Below are 20,756 nucleotides of genomic sequence, written 5' to 3'. Positions count from 1 at the left end.
AGAGAGGCAAGTCCATCAAAGGGATTCTACCTGCAGGGCAAAAAGCTCTCCCAATTCTAGTCCAGCCCTCCGGTCCAGAAATTCAATTAGGTCCTCAGCCAAAGGGCATCTCCAGAAAGGCTAATTATACAACACCTTCCTGAGCAGACACAATTGTGGGGACAGTCAGGGAAAAAACCTGAAGTCAGTCACCTAAATTAAAAACTTCCTGCCCCAAAGTGCTGGAAACGCAAGCCTCTTTTTCTTATTATCTCCCTCTTTTAAGTCCTGCTCCGTATAGAATTTTTCCTTAAGCTTGCCGCTTTTTGAGGGCTTTTTTAATCATTTGGTTTTCAAGGGGTTTCAAGCTTAGTCACCCCTCATCAGAACTCCCATTACATACTTACTTTGGGTTTAATCTGTTTTCCCTTATATTAATTTTTTATAAAGGTTTTTCAGTTGCTATCAAACACCAATGTTGCGGGGAGGGTGTTATCTGTACTTAACCCAAATCACAGACTTCTGTCAAAATGGTTATACTACAAGAGCTTATTAATAAGAGTTCACGATCTCAAAAAAAAAAAAAAAAGGGAAAGTTGTTTCAAAACAAGTACGGAATAAAACTGGTTAATAAAACTGGTTCGCCTTAGGCAAAATGCATAATTCCCATGATAAACAGATGACCTGTTTTCAAGGTCTTGATTTCAGGTCAACTCCACAGATTGGGGGCAGTTGTCAGTCAGACTCCTAATCACTGGACTGAAATATATCCTAATTAATTTCATGCTTCTATTCAACGATCGTTGACTCCAAAAAGGACCAATAAATAAGCATTTTTCAAAGGAATTAAAACAATATACTTTCTAATGCCTCCGTTTTTAGAGAAAAATATAGGAAACCCAAATCCTTTAGGTCAAGCTGAAAGTGAAACTGATGTTTTTTCCTATGTTAGATATGAGAATTTACTACTGTCAATGCAAATGACAACTGACGGCAGCGGATAGATTACAGCATTGGTGTCGGAGGATCAGAAATACTCACTCTGAGCTCCATGCATCTCCACCCTGAAAAAAACACGGGAGATTTATATAAGTTACCCTTTTTAAAGCCAAGTATTTGGTCAAGTCTAAATACATGGTCTCAGAATGAAGGGATGATGACGAGGAAGCACAGACTTCTTGGAGAAGCACCAACTAAGAGAGTACTGAATCCCTGCAAGCTCAACTTTCATTCATTTAACAAGAACTTGGAGAGTGTCTAGAATGTGCCTAGAACCGTGATAGGTGATCTAGATAGAGGCAGGCGAAAAGAAAGAAAACTACAAAGACAGGGTAGCTGCCTTCATAGCCTACTGGAAGACAGCCATTTCACAAATAATTTAAAATACAATAATTAAAAAAAAAAACATTTATGGGGGTGCCTGGGTGGCTCAGCCAGTTGAGCGTCTGACTCTCGGTTTCAGTTCAGGTCATGATCTCAGGGTGCCGGATGGAGCCCCAACAGTGGCTCCCCACTCAGCAGGGCTTGTCTTCCTCTCCCTTTACCCCTCCCCCAACTCATACTCTCTCTCCCTCTCAAATAAATCTTTAAAAAATAAATTAATAAAAATGCATTTATGATACGTGGAGCCAAAGAAAAGCATCACTTGTAGGTACTCTGAATACAGAGCTTTCTCAACTTATAATGGAGTTACCTCCCAATAAACCCATCATAGGTTAGAAATACCCTAAGTCAAAAGTGCACTTAACACATCTAACCTGAGGAACATCATAGCTTAACCCAGCCCACCTTAACCATGCTCACAACACATCAGCCTACAGTTGGGACAAACTCATGTAACGCAAAGCTTATCTTAAAATAAAATGCTGACCAGTTCATGCAATTTACTGAATACTGTACTGGAAGCGCGTAACAGATTGGCTGTATGGGTACAGAAGGGTTTTGGGTGTATTGGTTGCGGACTTTCCTGATTGCATACTGACTGGGAGCTGTGGCTGCCACTGCCTGGCATCGCCAAAGGGGGCTGAATTCTGTATTGGTAATCCAGAAAAAGAACCTAATTCAAGTACAGTTTCTACTGAATATCATTTTTGCACCATGGGGAAGCCGAAAAATCTCACATCGACTCGCTGTAAGTCAGGGACTATCTATACATATAAAGGTACACACAATCACGGAGGTGGGGGGGGGGGCTGTCAACATCATTCCGAACCTCAAACCTCAAAGTTTAGGACCAGCCTGATGCTCTCCCCACACCTCTTCAAATATCACTCACTTGAAATAAATTAAAAACAAGAAATTCAGGAGGTGTGCCTAGAAAGTTGGATTTACAACGTGTCTTCCCTTTAATGTCAGCACCAAACAGTGACGGGATCGAAGACCTTGGGAAAAATCGGTGGACAGATCACCAAAGCGGGCACTAACGGCTGCCAAATGTCTGGCTGGCACCAGTGTACAGACTCAATTGGCCATAAAAACCTCACTGTAGTCCTTGCTCCTCTCAAAAGAAATCATTTCGCTATTCCCAATGAGGCTTACCCAGAGGCCAGTCTTAGGGGGAGGCCTTGAATTTTGAGCTTAACTCAATTGCATGGTTTAGGGCAAGAGTTTCATGTTTCAGACGTGCAGTCAGGTAATCTGATCCCCTCAGAGTTTTAATGGCTTCTAAAAAATCCAAAGTGTTAAATCCTTTTCCCAGCCTCCCCCAGAGCGGTCTGAGGGTGTTTCTCCCCCCCAACCTCCATCCTCCTCCCCCCAGTCTCTTATTTTTCATACTCAAACAGTTACTAAGTCTAAGACACTAATTTAACACACATTTCTTAATCCTCGAGTCTGATTGTAATCTGTGTGCTAAAAGTGCGCACATATCTAATGTACTCCCTTAAAAAAGCACTGAGGGGACAAAAGGATCACGGGATAGGTAGAAAGGGTGCTCAGCACTATTATCCTGATTCCTTATAAGCCTGGAGAAAACATTCTCCAGTTCTGGGGAAACCAAAGGCACAGACCCTAGTATATTCCACAGCTCCAGTAAAGGCACACCTCGGAGTCACACTGTCTCAGGCAGCATGCCTGGCGTGGAGAGAACAGTCGATTAAGTCCGTGCCCCTGGCTATCATGAAGTTCACACAGACTCAGTCTCTCCAATCCAGTGTGGGAGTCCCCTGGGAGACAGCCCAGTCTTAGAAACTTTAAAAGCAGGAGGAAACAAAAACAAAAACTTCTCAACAAGAGTAAAACAGACACACCGCATTTAAGGGCATCAGCAAAAAGTTATGGCAATCATGGGCCACGTGCAACCGTGAAGACTCTGCAGCAACTCAAGGGTTAATGTTGGGGCTGAGGTCGCAATGAACAATATTATTGACAATAATAGCTACCACACATTGAGCTTTGAGAAGCTGTGCCACGTGCTTTACTAAGCACCAAGCATCCTCTAATAGAAACTTCACTGTAACCTAGTGAAGCATGTATTATGATGATCCCTACAGTAAAGCTAAGGCATCAGTAATAGAGAATATACCGGAACACATGCAAGAGGCATGGGTGTAGTGACAGAAAAGCATATGGATATACTATTTGGGGGAGGGGTGGAGAGATTTTCAAGTGCCATATATAAATATAAATATATATAAATATATGTATGCATGTATATGTGTGTATGTATGTACATGTGTGTGCATGCACGCATGTGTGTGTGTGTATATATACAGGCATCTAGGCATGCCTATATATCTAGGCATATATATATATATCTAGGCATATTTATATATGCCTAGATTTCTGCAGGCAACAACCACTCTCCTCCCGAGTTCTCCCCTCCAAAATATATGCATTCATTCTTCCTGTCCCTCACGTTCTTCTGTTTACGGCTTTATTAAGATATTTATTAAGATATTAAGTCCAGCCGTGGCTCCTGCAGCCCGTGGCACAGCACCTCGCAAAACAGCACTGTTTGTTTATAAGGTGACACAACCTTCCCCGCAGAGTGTGGGGGCATGACTAAAATCCACTAATGGCCAGAAAGCTCATTTTAATTCTACACTTAACAAAATAAACACCTCATAAAGGCAGGTAAGCAGAAGCTACTTTTCACCCTGGACTGCTTTGTCTTAATAACCTTTGAAAGGAAGGAACGGACTGCAGGGAACAGGCTCTCTCACACATGCAGAACACAATTATGGCACAAAGAGAGCATGATAAAAGCAAAACCCCTTATGCAAAGTTAAATTATCTTTTTCCTTGAAAGGAAGGGGAGAGGAGTACCTCTCCCAAATACAAACCATTGCTAAATTGCAACGGTTCTTTCACTGCAAATTCTGGCTGCATTAGTGGGATCTACAAGTCTGTCTGAAAAACCAGGGCATTTGATTTCCCTGAAACCAATTCCCAAAAGGGCTGATTTTTCCCCCCTTTTGTCCACAGAAAATGAAGCTCCACTTACATGTTGGAGGAAATATTTCAAAACATTCCTTTTTTCCTCAAAGTGCAGAATTTATGGTAACAGATAATTAACAACAAATGACAAACAATCTGAGCAGTAAAGGTCCCAGTTTGGTTGCCAAGATGATGGTATCAAATTCCAAGATAAACATTGGAGCGTGCCGACTGCCATTAACGTCCAGGGGTTGAGATGGAGAGATGCAAAACAGACCAGGCATCTGCCATGGAGGGGCACAACATGGAGCAAACCACCCCTCACAGGGTTATTATTTCCCTTCTGAGTCCTCAAGAGTGTCAGTGGGGGTGGGGGTGGGACAGGGCTCACTCCACAGTACTAAACAGACACCCAAGCCTTTATACCCCACATAGGGAAAACATTAATCTCCTTTGAACTGCATTATGGAAGAATGAGGAATTGATATCCTTCAGGAGTTAACACCTCCTTCCTGGTTTTGTTCTTCCCAAAGATTTGCACTCCCCATCTTCTTTTCTCTGAGTTTGTGGAGTCAAAATAGATTTCAGTGCTACCAGTTGTGCCCAGACTGTGAGGGTTAAGAACAAAGTGAAAACAAGTTAACCTGTAAAAGTTGGAATTTGAGCACAACATATGGTAAGTCTCCCAGATACTACCAGATGGCCAACCTTGGGAAATCGCAATTCAGATATTCTTACATTTCTCAAAAGCCAGTTCACCGTTTGTTATTTGTCAAACGGATTTTTTTATTTTAATATTGAAATACAAACCTAAAGTTTAAGTTACCAAAAAGGGCCTAACAAATTGTCCTTCTCAGAGACCAAAATAGGTCAATGTATCAAAAATTGCTATTCTGATCCTTTCAAGGGCTAGATTCATTGGTCTGTGTGGGTGGTATGTGTAAACCCAAAAAGTTAAGGTATCATTTGTCTTATCTCCTTGTAAAGTTCATCTTGACTGATGTTTAAGGATGCTGACACTCTCCTGGTATTACAGTCAAGCCCAAGGCCAGGAACATCATAATTGCAAGAAAGTGTTATGAGCTAATGTATTTACCTCCTAGTCTGTCTGTCTCTGTCTCTCTTCTTTCCTCCCTCCCTCTCTCTTTCTCCTTCATACATATTCCCATTTCTCCTCTTCATAAACCACACATCTCCTCATTATATTCCTTGCCCACCGAGACAAGACCAGTATGCAAAAGTTGGTAATTTTTTTAAAGTGGAATATGTTAAGGGCACCTGGGTGGCTCAGTGGGTTAAAGCCTCTGCCTTCGGCTCAGGTCGTGATCCCAGGGTCCTGGGATCAAGCCTCACATCGAGCTCTCTGCTCAGCGGGGAGCCTGCTTCCTCCTCTTCTCTCTCCCTCTCTCTGTCTGCCTCTCTGCCTACTTGTGATCTCTGTCTGTCAAATAAATAAATAAAATATTTTTTAAAAAATGGAATATGTTAAACAAAAGGTAAAACCAAGAGCGATGGGTAGGGTATTTGTGATTTTAAAAATTTTAAATAAAAAGTATCTAGTGCAGTCAGATAGGCTTCTGTAATTATCTTTGAAGTCTTAAGGCAAAGCAAAATAAAACAAAAAGAGAACTATTTTCCAAAACTCAGGTCTAAGAGCTAGTATGCTGTCTACGTCATAGCAAAAGGCTAAATCAGAAAATTAGGGAAACATATTTAAGTCGCTTAGCTGGTGGAAGACTTAATTTTTTTCTTGATTTCGGTTTTAAGTCCTTGTGCAAAACACATTTTAAACTAAGTGTGCAATATGTAAACAGTTTGAAACTTGGTCTGTGGCCCAAATACCTAAAACCAAATACCACAAGTAAGCCACTTTTCTTAGCCAATCAGTATAAATGCCAAAATAGCCCACCACAAGACGTGAACAGATATTTTTCCAATCCAAGAATTATCAAATCTTTGAGCTGGAAGGTTTCAGAAGCTTTCTGCACAAAGAAATAAATGGGCTTGAGTAGAGTCTGTGTTACGGCAATCTTCCAAGGAAGCCACTACCAACAAAGGGGCTAAGAATGGTTTAATTCTCACTTGGCATTTTAAAGCTCAGTAATATCAAGTGCTGAACATTTACCTACTTGCTTTATTAATGGTACTAGTTTTTCTTTGTCTCTCCTTTTTTTTCAACTGGTATCAAGAGCTTTACTATTTAATATAAAACTGTGCAAAAAATTAAACCCACTAGAGGGGCTTACAGTCTTGATTTGTGGTAAAAAGGAAAATATGGAAAGCTTACAAAAATGTATTTTCTTACATACGTTTTGCCCTTCTACAGGGACAGAAACTGAAGAAAAAAAAAATCTCCAAAACAAAACAGAATAAAAATATGCAGGCCCAAATACTGCAAGGGCCAATAAATCCAACAGAGTTTCCTCTTTGCAGAGTTCGTGTTTCTACACAGACAAAGCCTCCAAGTGTACTTCCATTTAAAAAAAAAAAAAGGGCCAGACTAACATGGTGGTCTGCAAAAGGGGGGAAATTTTGTTCCTACTGATACTGAAGTAATAGTTAAATCATGCCAGAATGGCTGCTGAAACATTTATTTTCCAGCATCCTGTAGAAATCTAAAAGGGGGGAAAAAACAGGGAACGACAGAGCTGAGGAAAAACCTGAAAAGGAAGAAAAACAAGCTGATGGACAGATCTTCTGAGACTCAGCGAACTTCTTTTCCTTTCTGGAAATAATTCAGAACTACCAACAGTTTGCTGTACAACACGTGGTAGATTCAGTGATTTGGGCTTTGTTTTGATATCTTAAAATCTACACCTTCACAAGCTCTAAAGTCTCAGAATTAAAATTTTAAATGTCTCAAATACAGACTCCCGACTGCATTACTTCCTAGTGAGCCATTTTGTGTGTTTCCTTCAAAACATCTCCATGAAGGAAGTTTAAAAAAAATAATAATAACAAAAACTGTACCGAGAGCAGGCGATAGATTCAGTCCATAAGAAGTGCTTTGACGGGTTCCCAGTTTCAGGATGTGTCTATCCATTGACTATGGCCACACTTTCTCTATGAATCTTTATCTCTATAAATGTAGGGAAGTATTTCAGAATTTAAAATCCAGGCATACCATAGTAGATTGACTTACTTTGTCAAAATTCTTTACCCTCCCTGAAAGTCAAATAACCAAAAAACAAACAAACAAAAGATTACTACACAGTTATGCAACATACAGCCAGGGTTCTAAGAACAAACCCCCATATGAACCAAAAAATTCTAATTTTAGGTTGCCTTTAATGCTCGAATGCAAACAAAGGAATCTACAGAATAAGAAAAAAGTCAGCTCTAAAATGAAGTCAAACTGTCACGGACCACAAGACCAGTACCCCCAGGGAGTGTATAGGAAAAAGAACTTAAAAAAAGAAATGAGAGAGGAAAAGAAAAATACTCTGTTTACATATGAGTGCAAACGAAAAGAGCCATTCAGCATCTCCACCATGAATTTCAGATTGAAAACATTAACAAAAATTATGTCCATGCTAATGTGCAGGCCAGTGATAAATTTGTAATGAGAATGAATGGCTTACCAAGAGAGAAAAAATGTTTAGAATGTTTTTTCAAACAGCTAATGCAGCCTTGGATCCAGAGCAAAGGATGAATTTCTACCTTGTCAGTAAAGTGCAACTTGACAGAGCCCCAAACATTCCCTCACTCGTTGATATCAGTCTTCTTCTGGGTGAGAGTTAGGGGTTCATTTCTCTTCTCCCCCTCCACCACATCCCCATGACGCCTCACCATTATACCCTCTTCCTACAGAATACCACTAATGATGAGGGATTTATATTCTTAATTTCAAACAGACCTGAAGATAAGATAAGCAGTAGGAGAAATCTGAAACTGCTGGAGTGGGAGGCAATGATGTTAAAGGGCACTAGGTTCTTGGTGAGGAACATGAAATTCAGAGAAGCCCAATGTACTAAGGACCATAGACCTACTTAGTGACCAGGACAGCACTAGAATCCAGATTCTCTGAAATACTATCAAGTAGTCCACAGCAACCTACTTATTTCCTGATACTGTTTATTCTCATGGCTTCCAAAAATGCATCTAAAAAGACTTCTTAACTAATTTCCTTTCAGGTATAGGACTAGAAAGGAGACAACGTACCTCTATGGCATGCTCCCACCTTCCCATATGTGAGCAAGTGGAACTATACTGAACCAAAAAACAGCCTTTGGTCTATTCCTTGGTTATAATGTAAAAAAGAAGGAAGTGCCCCCCAAAGTAGGCAGGCCCAAAGAAAGAAGATTTGCATTTGTGGGAGCCTTCAGTGCAAGTCTTGCAGACAAGGCAGCAAGACACTTACAGACAAATTACATTATTATCATTCTTGAAAAAAAAGGTTTTTGTCATAAAAGTATTACATAGCTGTTATAGTAAGAATTCAAATTATGTAAAAAGGTATATAAAACAAAAAGTGAAAGGTGTCTATCCACCCCAACTCCCTCCCCCAAATTCATTCCCAAAATAATCACCAGTAATGTTGGTTATTTATTTTTCTACACACTTTTATATTTTTTTAACCAAAGGCACCATCCGATAACTCTCTTGTAACTCCATCCTTGTACCTAAGGATACAGACCTGATATAAACATTTACTTCCCAGCACGAGAAATGAAAATTCAGATCACACACACAAATGAAGTCCTATAAGAATGTGACATGGAATGATCACAAGCTACCCTAAAAGCTTCAGATCATTTTTGATTCAGAACATCCAAGCAAATACTGACCAGATACTTTATAATGCAATAAGGAGTAAGGAGAACAGAAGCTGGGACTTGTCATATCTCACACAATAAGAAATTCCGAAAGGAAGATGTTAACACTGATGTTACCAGCTGGACACAAGACCATGTGGAAAAGATCAAAAATATTATCACAGCATTTATTTATCAAGTGCTGTATCTTTCAGACACTCTATGTCATATGCTTTATCTCACTTAATACTCACAACTATCTTAAAGGATCATTCAACCCATTCTACAGATGAGAAGACTCAATAAGTTGTCCATCATTGCTCAGCCAAGCTAGTAACTGGCAGGATCAACACTTGTATAGAGATCTCTGATTCTAGACCACATGCTCAGCTATCATATGAATATTGTCCTCATTCCCTAGCCAAAGCTGTGGCCCTTTGCACTCAATTCTGGTTAATTATAGTTAATTCTTGATGCTTCTGTTTTAACCACTACCATAGGAGGAGAGCCCAAGACACTGATGAGGGTATAAGACCCTGAGAACAGCCCACAAAAAATAACCAGGCGACACTCAGTTCACTGCATTCCTTCTCCCCACGGGACTGTTACTCCCAAGGAGTAACTGAGCTAAGTGAGATAATCCCAGGCTGTTTATGACCTTGACAGGCACCAAGAAGTCAATACATCTGCCAACACTGATGGTCAAATATTCCACCCAGAAGAGTTTGCTGGGAATGGTTCCTTGAAGAAGACAGGACAAAACTTATCAGTGATTTTCTCATTCATTCATTTTTACTGCCCTGATTTTCAAAGTAAATTGAGACAGCTTAGAATAAAAAAATGCAGAATCAATAAAGCAATCATTAATAACAGCTAACATGTATTGAGTATAAGCTATGTACTGAGAACTCCTCTAAGAATTTTCAAGTAATACTGTTTTAACCTTCACAGCAACCTTTTGAGATAGGACCTACATTTTACAAATGGAAAAAGAAAACAGAGAACTTAATACATTTCTTCACGGTTGGTTACACAGCTAGTAAGTGGTGCAAACCAGGCTTTAAATCTAACAATCTTTTCCACTGGAGAGGTCAACCACTATGCTTCCTCCTAAAACAAGTCTAAAAGAGCAACAGCACAGTAATATTCCACAAGTGTTGACAACTGAAGACAAAGACAAACAAAGGCACTAAAACTGAAAATAAAATTTGATATGCGCTTCCCAGCAACCAATTCTTAAAGAAGAAGGTGAGAAATTCACCTCAGTAGGGCGATCAACCATCCTGATTAGCAGAGGACTATGGGACTCCCAGAACACAGGACTTTCAGGGCAAAAGCCAAGATGGCTTGGATGTCCTGCTGAAAAGGGTTTTATAATATTTTATTAGGCCTCACATAATTAAAAATACACAAAATCTTTACGGTGCTTTCAAATCCACATTGGCTCCTTCAGCAACTCCTCCCACCAACATTAAAAATACTAAACAATTTTCTCAACACTCTCCTTGGGAAAAAAGAAGGGATTGTATTAAAATGAAACACCGTTAATTGTTGGTTTTCAATCATCACATCTCTCACTATGTTCAAGAGTCTGGGTAAGAGGAACACACAAATTCTTGGCTAAATTTTGCCTTATGAACTCCAGCTGTGCTTTCCTTTTCTTTCCCAAGGTCATTTAAAGTTGCTTTCTTTAAAAAAAAAAAAAAACAACTTCCTTTAGACCTTGCCATTTGTGACAATATGGATGAACCTAGAGGGTATTATGCTAAGTGCAATAAATTAGACAGAAAAAGACAAATACCATACAATTTCACTTCTTTATATATACATGGAATCTAAAAAACAAAACAAACAAAACAAATGGATAAACAGACAAGAAAAGCAGAAACAGACCCACAAATACACAACATAAGGTATAGACTTGTCCAATCACTAGGTTGTACACCTGAAACTAAAGTAACATTGTGTGTCAACTATACTTCAATTAAAGAAAAAAATCTTCCCTATGTCACAGGCAGAGATGCAGGCCAGATGCAGGTTCTTAGAAAGCTTGGTGGCAGCCTTGTCAGAACTCATGGGAGACACCAAACCAACATCAAGCAGTAAATCTCCTAAAGTCACTTGAAACAAGAGTTCTGAACTGGATGAAGATGCGGGCCAAGTTTTATGTATCTGTATTCCCCCTATAGCAACCCCTTGCAAATAACTGTTGTCTTAATTGCAATCTTAATCCAGTATGTCAGAGCTAAAAAGATCCATAACTGTCATTTGGTGCAAATGTATACAAATGAGTAAACTAAGGAATGGAGAAGACAAGTAAATTGCCCAAGGTGGGTCACAAAATTGACATGAGACTAACTGAATTAAATGGCAAAGGAGCTATTCCTTAATTAAGGCAAGAAAACCTTATACTAGGTGTGTGAAAGAAAACAATGGATCACTTAAGGCACCAGGATTTTAATTTCAATTCAGGTGATCCATAATGGGTCTTCACAGACCTCAGTTGTAAGTGAAAAAGGAAAGGAAACATAGTCAGGATCCCATGTAAAATAATGAGCAACTATTCAATGAAAAAAGACAAAATATTTTTAGGGAGAGGAACAAATCTCTGGCATGACACAAGAATTTCAGAATGACAGAGAAATTTTAGACTAAATATTTTATGGATATTTTCCAGTCAATTTAAGTTTCTGTTTAGACTAGGTGCATTTTTTTTTTTTTTTTAACTATAAAAGAAACATAACATGATCACATTTAACCAAGATACCTGAATGCCTAGTATGGGTCAGTCACTGTGCTAGGGCGGCAAGGAAAAGTGGAACCAAGGAAAGGTGAGCCAACTGTTCAACAAGACACACACACCTTCATACAAACACTCAGAATGTTGAGATAGAACAGAAAAATTCCATTGAAATTCTCCAAATCTCAATCACAATATCTTATCTCAGTGCACAGTCAAATCATTGGATGAATCCAACAGTCCATCAATCAGTATTTCTGAACACCTTTTACCTGCTCAATCACTGCTTCAAAGACATGAAGGACAGAGAGATAATACATCCAAGTGGTAGGGGCTGAAGTAAGGACTAGGGGTGTTGTGCTGGGGAGTGGGGCACAGCCAGTTTGGACAGGGAGAGAGAGAAGTTTTATGGGGTGGAAAGAGGCCTGAACTGACTTGAGGCATGTGGTGAGCATTCAATGAGCAGAGCATAAGTGTGCTTCTCACACCTCAGCACTAAAAGCAATGGCACGGGGACAGAGATGGCCAAGGTGTGCTCAGGAGATAGTGAGCCAACCTGCAAGCAGCCGGAGCAAAGGGTTCCAGAACAAGCCCTCCTTAGGTGATGAAGGTGAAAGGGCCAGCTGCACCCAGAAGCGGAGAGAGTACTGACTCCAACCTGGGACGTCTAGTGAGAGGCTATAGTACTGTCCAAGCTACCAATGCAAACCTCATTTTGCAAGACTTTTTTTTTTTTCCCTCCAAAAGGGTATGTAATTTGATCCTTAGATTTTTTTCATGGCTAGATGTAAGCAGATTAGTTCTAAGGTTGCATGATTTTTTAAATATCTGTTTGTTCCCAGTTCACCAACAGAATCCTAGGGCCATGAACAAGTGAAGACTTAAGGGGATACTCCCTATCAGTCATCCTCCATTCATCTCAGGAATCTGAGGCAAAACATACTCTTTTTTTGCCAGAAAGGAAAACAGAATTCACAAAGTTCTCTGTGATTCCTTAATACAAAACGTCACACAGGCAGAACAGAGCTAAAGGTATCCCAAGTACAGCTTACACAAATTCTATAACGTATTTGAAGAAAAAGAGATCATTACAGGCAGAAGAATAAAAGGAAAATTTGAAATGAACACAGACTTATTGTTCAGAAAAGCCATTTTAACAAAGGAAAATCGTATTCACCTTAAAAACTTTCCCTTAAAATCATGTAAACAATCCTCCATAATCATGAATAAACTGATTTAAGGAAAGTATAAAATTGTTCAAAATAGTTTAGCACTAACCATTCACAAAGATTTCTTTCCCATTTTCTTCTCTTTTTTTCCCAGAAATCCCATCATTGGTAATTCAGTGACTATAGAATATACTTGCAAACTAATACCTAGGCAGTCAAGAGAGATCTTTTTGTTTCATTAGTGTTTCCAAATTTGGGTGGGGTGGGGTTGGGGGGGTTGTATGTGTATGGGGGAGAGGGGTCCTACTATTTTTTAAATGCTCAAATAAAACAAATACCAGAAAAGAACTTGTGACTTAGACATCCCCCGAGTTCAGTTTTGCCAGGAAAATGGAAAAAACAGTCAACAGAGCCCTAACCTCCTTTCTCTCTTGACTATACAATGGTGTTCAAAGAGGTTTAGTCCTACTATGAAAGACTCATGTTAGACATTGGAAGGGTCTAATAGAGAATGAGCACCAGGCATTGAATCAACTAGGGAGATGGTGACCTTTTGCCCCTTCTGCTGAAAGCCCAGCACATCCTGTAGCAGAGGAACAGAAAGAGGCTGGTGTGCAGGCAGGTGCTGCAAAATCCTGGCCTCTGGATTTCTCCCACACTCTGTTCCTTAAACAGTTTAAAACTGAAACATGACTTCAATAGTATTAGGGAGTGAGAGAAAAGTACAATTCCTGGAACCAACTGTTCCACTGTCCCTTAATCCTTTGTTCCCCATATTGTTTGAGTCCTGTAGCATGCAGCACACGTTCCACGAGCAACAGGCAAGACAATGGATTTAGCAGTGGCTGGACAATTCGTCCCAATTAGGCCTATTTCCCAGCTGAATGTAAAGGGGTAGTGGGGTGAGGTGTGTGTGTGGGGAGGGGGGGGAACTGCAGAAATTTTAAAGAAATATTTCCTCGGGGAGGCAAACAATACAGGTAAAGCAAACTGAACCAGGGGTCAGGAGACTCTGCCAAAGTCACTGTGTGACACCGGACAAATACCTTAACCTCTCTGTTGTTATCCACAAAGTGCGGGCAACAGACCACCACTCCCTAGATCTGGTGATCTAATGTCAAACTGTGGTTGAAAATACGCTGAAAAATCTGAAAAAGTTACACAGATGTAGGGTATTCCTCTGAGCTGTATTTGGAAGCACAGATACCCATCTGTTTTACCAATCATATACCTTTTTATTCTCCCCTGGCGGAAGTCATTAGAGACTTTCTTATTTTACTTCTATTTTCTTGACGGCTAATTTCTTTTAAGTTCATGAGTGATACTTACATATGTACATGTGGCGGCTGGAATCTGCTCTGGTTGATGTTGTAGTGCGTGAAAGCCTGGGTGGGGTTTGAGCTGTACTCATCCACCGTTATGGTAACTTTGCCTTGAGAAGGAATCCCATGAGCCATCCTTCCTCCCTATAGGCATGAGCAATTCACAACTTTCCGGAGCAAAGGATGGAAGCAGGCATGGTGTGTTTCAGCCAACCTCTGAACCCAAGGATCTACTCATCAATACCACTGTGAGTTTCTGGAAAAAAAAAAAAAATTACAAAATGAGAACAAAGAAAAAGAAGGTGCTCTAAAAAATGTCAAATACAACACCTAGACATGAAATGGGCGCAGGAAAAATCTTAACACGTGTCGTTGCCTCATGAACACAACCTTTCGCAACACTCTACCCTGCATGCACCGTGGAACGGACCCTGCACTCCATAGCACATTGCTGGCTGCTAGCAAATCTCTTCCATGGCATTCCAACTAAGATTTCCTCTTTAATTATAATTACGGCACTTAACATGAATTACGGAAGGGGCATATCCACAGTTGCCATGGTGTCTAACTATAAATGGTTTGTGCTTGAAGTGGAGAATCTTCCAAACTTGCCCTGCTAATTGGAATGTTTGGTCTGTACAAAGTTGATGTCCTAGAATAACGTGGAATCTCAATGCTTAACACAGCCATAGAACACGATGACAAATTAAAGTTTAAAATGCTACACTTACAACAGATACCTGTGTATAACTATAACACATACGTAATATATGCACATGTTACACACAATTTTTTCTTTCACAAGCAGTTCCCCAAATACATAGGTACTCAGTGCCTGGTCTACATATGTATGCCACTCTGGCCAAGAATCTTATGGTAAGGCAAATCCTTCTTGCTTAATGTAATTATGATTTCTTCAAACACTCCAGTCACGCAGAAGAAAGTCAAACACATCCAGGCTTGGACCACTACTTGGATGCATTCATTACGCCTCGCTTAGAGCCCAAAGAGAGCCCCGAAAGGTGGCGGCCATTACGTCGACCACCTCATTCTTGCTTGGTGCTGTATAATTCTCAGTAGCTGGTTTCATTCTTTCAAAATTTCCGTTAGTTTTGATTATTCTGATAAATGTCAATATATTATTTGCTGTACTGGGTTGAGAAATGAGGATGTTTATTTTTATGGTAGGTATGCAAAGAGAGCAAATCCCTGCACTGAGAGCTGTTGGAACTCCTTGGTGCAACAGAGAAGAAACGGGTAGCACCCTCCTGGAGTAACCCTTGGGCAACCCACGCTCTTTACTTGAAGTGCTCTGCATCAGAATATGTTTACCATGTGCACCATTAAGCTCCGGGAATCTTAGCTGTTATCTCAAATAAAAATATTTAGAATAATAAGATTAGCTTTAGATTTGGCATGAAACACCTTAGATATCAGGCAAAAGGCAGATGGCCTGCCATAGGCCATTTATTTTATTATTTTACAACCCAGGGGGGTTGTGTAGTCCTCCATATGCTAGCTGGGCTAAGAAATTCCACAGCATTATACGCAAATCATTGCCTTCTTTCTATTAGCAAAGCAAGCTAAATGACACCCACCTTGTCTTCCTTCCTAATGCACAGCGCCACTGCCAAGAGATGAATCCCTGGTGTTCTGGCATTTTAAACAAAGTGTCACTTTGGGTTCTCTTTCTTCTTCCTGACTTCATGGGAGGTAGGAGTCCTTTAAGCACTAGTTGATAGACAACCAGGCCAGTAGGATTAACTAAATTAAAATCTCTCCCTGCTCCTTTGATGCAAGATATCTATAAGAACTGCTTACAAATCATAATGTAGCAGTTTTCATACCAAGTTTGCAGCTGTTTCCTTAATTTCCCCCACAATTATATTTTACTGTTATTTTGCATAACAGTAAAACACAACACCTGCTTCAAATTGCAGTCCTGTTCTAAGTACTGTAATTCTCTTTTGAGACACAAAGTACCGAGACACTACTGAAGCGCAAAACTGCATAATTGCGCCACGCTGAAAAGTAAATACAAATGAAAACATCTTCCTGTTATAGAAATGGCTGTCATTAAAAAGAATGTTAGCCATCAAAGCACAGAGAGAAAAAAATACACATTTTCAGACCACGAGAACTTAGTGTTTGCATAAATTAAAGAGTGGTGTAAATTACATGGCAATTCTTGTGTTCCTGCCATCAATGTCTATTGTGTGAGATACACAGCATTAAGAAGCAGAGGAGACAAAATTCATGTCTACACTACAGTGACCTCTCTGTAACGATCTCTGCACTCTGCGCCAGAAAAAAGTTTAAATGTTTCTGGAGTAAACTCACCAATTAAACTAAGCGAAAGAGCCTAGAAATAAAATTTCCACACCTACTATGTAAATATCTATGCAGTGACTTAGAGTACTTATTAGATCCTCCCATTTGAAGCAGAAAAGAGAACATAGAAGGTGATCAATTCACACTCCTCAATGGTCCGGTCTATCCTGAAGTCCAAGTCAGATTGCCTTTTCTATCAAGTGAACATCTGTGCCTCTTTGCACCTTTGCCCCAGCAAGACAAACAGAACATCTTTTCATCAGCAAGCACAGACCCCTGTAACTCTGAAGGGCTAAATGGGTGGCTGGCACCTCATTTGAATTCATCTTCACCATGTTCTCTTTCAAATGTTTTATCGAAAGAGTGCACCTGCAGTGTCTACCTTCTTTAATCTGGAGTCCTTTGAAGAAACTATCGGACAGAGGCAGAGAGCTTCAAAACTTTCACAGGAACCTTTACAGGCAAGTCAAGAAAAGGCTTATTTTTTAAAATACTATGTTCACCCCGATATTAAACATCAACACATGGAGAAGGCATTTTTTGTTTTTTGTTTTTTCCTAGCAAACTCTCAAAGAGAGGGGACAACAACCCCTCCTCTGACCTGTGAAATTTGGGAAAAGCTTTAAATAAGACAGAGTGATACACTATCCTAAAACTATCCAGAAGCTGATTTGCCTTGCTTCACATATTTAGCCAGTAAAATCTTCCAAATGTCCAGATTTTGGAGCATTTCATTCTCATTACCCTTGCATCACTTTTTACATATAATATTTAAAGAGACCAGTATTCTTTCTTTTAATTTTCATTTTATATTTCAGCACATTTGCTCCACAAAACAAAAGAACTTGGTACTAAATGCCTGGAATCCTAAAGGAAAATCTAAAAGGGACTTACATTTCCAAACATTCATGCTAGTGCTAGTTTGATTTTCGCTTTAAAAAAAAAAAAAATCATGTGGGCTCATTTTGCATTTCCTAGACAGCAATAGCGTCTCCCGTCCCTTAAGCTGTGTAACTTGCAATGTTCTTTTTCGGGAATCTGGCTGGAAAACCTTTTAAAAGTCTGCTGGCAATGAAAGGATTAAAAGCTGAGGAATTAAATAACTGTCTCCACCTCCTAGACATCAGAAGTCCAATTTACCAAAAGTTTCAAAGCAACAACTGATGACCTCTCTACCCGAGCTCGCTCGGCACAGCCTATGAGAAAGGAGCCCGTGATTTCCTCCTTTAAACAAGGATGCTCATTTTATTCACCAGCCCTCAGAAGATCGCCCGACCGCCAGGCCGGACTTTGGAACTCGCCTGCTCCAAACTCCACCAAATTTCGCTCTCTCCTCCCTCTGCCGCACGGATCGAGTGATTTCACAGCTCACGCCCCTACTTTTTTATGCCCACCTCCAGTTACTCATCCCTGTATCCCGGAGCGATGCCTACTAGCCTGCTTAGAGGCGTCTCCGCCAGGGTTTTGAGAGGGATGCACAAAGTTCCACGTGCCTCCGTCCACAGAGCGCCCCCCCTCCCGCCGCACTTACACCTGAACTTGTCTCCAGCACTGCGGACACCCTCCTGGCACATTCTTTCGGAGAGAAAGGGCAGGACTTTTCTCCTGCGCCTCTGGCAACGCGTAGAGCCTATATATGGTGGGGCGGGGGGCGCGGAATTCTCTACTTTGGATTGGTTTGTTTGTTTTAAATCTAGGGTGGGCAGTTAGGGGGGGGGTGTCCTTCAGCAACTACACACACACACACACACACACACTCTCTCTCTCTCTCTCTCTCTCTCTCTCTCTCGCCCTGCCCTCCCGGCTCACGGCCGGCTCGTCCGGGCTACAGCTCCCCCTTCCTTCCTGGAGCACCAGCTCGCCTTACTCGCTCAGTCCCCGTTGCCACCACCGTCGCCTCCGCTGCTGCCGCCGCTGCTGGCACGGCTGGAGCTGGCGATCGCGGCCCGGGGCTCCGCTGGGCGCCTGTCTTTCTTTCTCTCTCTCTCTCTCCCCCAGCCCCGGATTGATTGATGACCACCGGCGGCCAATGGCTCTGACACCGCGCCATCCTCGCTCGAGCATCACAGCCCCACGCCCCCGACGTCAGCCTCGCGGGCGCATTGGCATCCCCGAACCCTCAGAGCGGAGCCCGCGCCCGGAGCCGCCGCCGCCGCCGCCGCCTCCCCGCTCTGTGCCCCGGAGCTGCCGGGCTGCTTTCCTGGAGCGGCGGAGAAAGGAAGGGAGGGAGCCAGGGAGCGTTAGAAGGGGGTGTGGAGGCCACGGATTTCCCCCCTCTTTAGAAATCTTTTCTTTCTCTTAAAGTTTTGTTTGTTTTTTTCCACCCTGACCTGTTTGTGTTCGTTTGCAGCATCTAAATCAATTACCGTTTGCATGACCCGCATTTGCACTGAATTTGGGGTACGTTGGGGGAGGGGGTTAGTAAATATTCTCCAAACCTACCCCACCGGGGCATCCTTAATTTCTTGCTGGTGGATTCTAACTCCCTCCGCGATCTCCAGAAAAATGCCCCCTTCAGCTCCTAGGCCGCAAAACCCCGGAATTCAAAGGCTTTAAAAAGATAACCCTGTTCCGTGTAAATAGCAAAGAAACTCCTTCTCTGGAGAAGAAATCGGGAGGCAATGGTTACTTTTTCTCCCCGCTCGTACCCCCGCCGCCCTATCCGGATCGCCGGCTCGCTCCGCAGGCTGCGATCGTAGAGACCGGAGGCGGCAGGGGACAGCGAGGTTGGGGCGCGGGGACACGGTGGTGAGAAAAAGCCCCGCGCGGGAGCTGCGCGCGCGCGGGCGGCCCCGGGGGCGACAGCGGAGCGCAGCCCAAGCACAAAGCTGCGCGGCGCCTTCCCAGCCACCGCACCTCGCTCGGGCCGCCTCGGGCGCCCGGGTCTCGGGCCAACACAATGCACCCGGGCCTAGGCCGGGGCGGTTCGAATACATAACCCCGGGACTTTCTAGTAAACAGCTCGCCTAGCCCTTGTCCCCACCCCCATCCCCGCCGCCCGGCTTTCGCTGATGCCCCTCGCGGGCACCCCCTTCACCCTTCCTAAGAAATCCCGGCGGAGAAGGGAGCTAGAGGTGGACCCCGAGAGGTCGGGGGCTTAGGACTGGGGGGAGGGGGAGGGGAGATGAGCAGAGGGGCGAGATGGGGAGTGGGAGGGAGACAGCTCCTGAAAAAGAATTTGCTTTCGCTCTGGGGTAGAAAATACGCCCTCCTCGGGTTCCGAATTGCCCGGGAAGCGCCCGCTCGTGCGAACGTCAGGAGCACCAGGGCAGCCGCGGTCCGCAGCCTCCAAGCCCCTCGCACGCGCCTCTGACAAGGCACCTCTCACCCGGGCTCCGCTTTGTGTGTGCATTTTTTTTTCCCTTCCTCTCGCGCGCGGCACCGGGCGCCCGGCCGCCTCCTCCCCCTCCCCCGCCCTCCGCCTCCCTTCCCGGGGCGGATTACCTTTCCCGGGCTGCGCTCCGGGTCCCGGGGATGCCTTCAGCGCCCTACGAGCAGACGATCCATCGCGGAGCGGCCCGAGCCGGAGGGAGGCGTGCGGGGGGCGCGCGGGGGCGGCGAGGGGCGCGGGCGGGCCAGAACCTTCGACCCCGGAGGTCCCGCCGCGGGCTAGGGCGGGGGGCCGGGGGGCGCGGCACGAGAGGGAGGCGGGGGTGGGGGGGGGGAGAAAGGACCCGAGCAGCCTCGTTCTGGGTAGAGAGCGAGTGAGGGGGCGAGGAGAGGGAGCGAGGGCGCGGCGAGCCAGAGGGAGCGCGAGCGGTGCAGTGACAGGGACTGCCACTGGGGTCAAAGGAGCACAGCTCCAGGAAGCAGGGCGGCTGAGGCGCCGCTCCGTGCGCGCTCCCCGGCGGGACCCCGCGCCCCCGCTCGCCCCTCCTGCAGCCCGGGCCCGCTGGAACCCCCACCCGCGCCCCGAGGCCCCGGGGTTGCAAGAGGAGGAGGGAGCTGAGGGCGAGGCCGGCAGCCTGCTGGTGCTCTCGGGTCAAGCAGGCAGCAGGAAGCTGAGCCGCAAGTTCATCATCAGGAGTGTGATCAGCGTAAAAATGATAGGGGACCGGGGAGGGGGGCGGCTGCGGAGCCCCAG

The 20,756-nt window shown here is 43.3% G+C and overlaps 1 protein-coding gene across 5 annotated transcripts in view; it reads right to left on the bottom strand.

Annotated features, from left to right (window-relative positions):
• Nucleotides 1-20,252, bottom strand: part of MPPED2 (metallophosphoesterase domain containing 2) — a 176,934-nt gene extending 156,682 nt beyond the window's left edge. For 2 of the 5 annotated variants that reach the window (XR_009405442.1, XM_059406619.1), the window contains exons 1-2: nt 20,117-20,252; nt 14,349-14,597 (exon numbers count right to left, since the gene is read on the bottom strand). Coding sequence is in view for 4 of the 5 variants with exons in the window: in XM_059406619.1 (XP_059262602.1) it covers nt 14,349-14,476 (128 nt within the window). In the remaining variant the exon portion in view is untranslated. Of the gene's footprint in view, nt 1-14,348; nt 14,598-18,203; nt 18,296-18,539; nt 19,078-19,114; nt 19,211-20,116 lie in introns of those variants that run through there. The other 3 variants (XM_059406647.1, XM_059406628.1, XM_059406638.1) reach the window with 3 other exon arrangements.
• Between the last annotated feature and the right edge of the window lie 504 nt (nt 20,253-20,756).

The sequence above is a fragment of the Mustela nigripes genome, chromosome 1 (assembly GCF_022355385.1).
Source record: "Mustela nigripes isolate SB6536 chromosome 1, MUSNIG.SB6536, whole genome shotgun sequence".
NCBI lineage: Eukaryota > Metazoa > Chordata > Mammalia > Carnivora > Mustelidae > Mustela > Mustela nigripes.
Note: the sequence above shows the minus strand (reverse complement) of the source record. Positions and strands in the feature narration are given on the sequence as shown.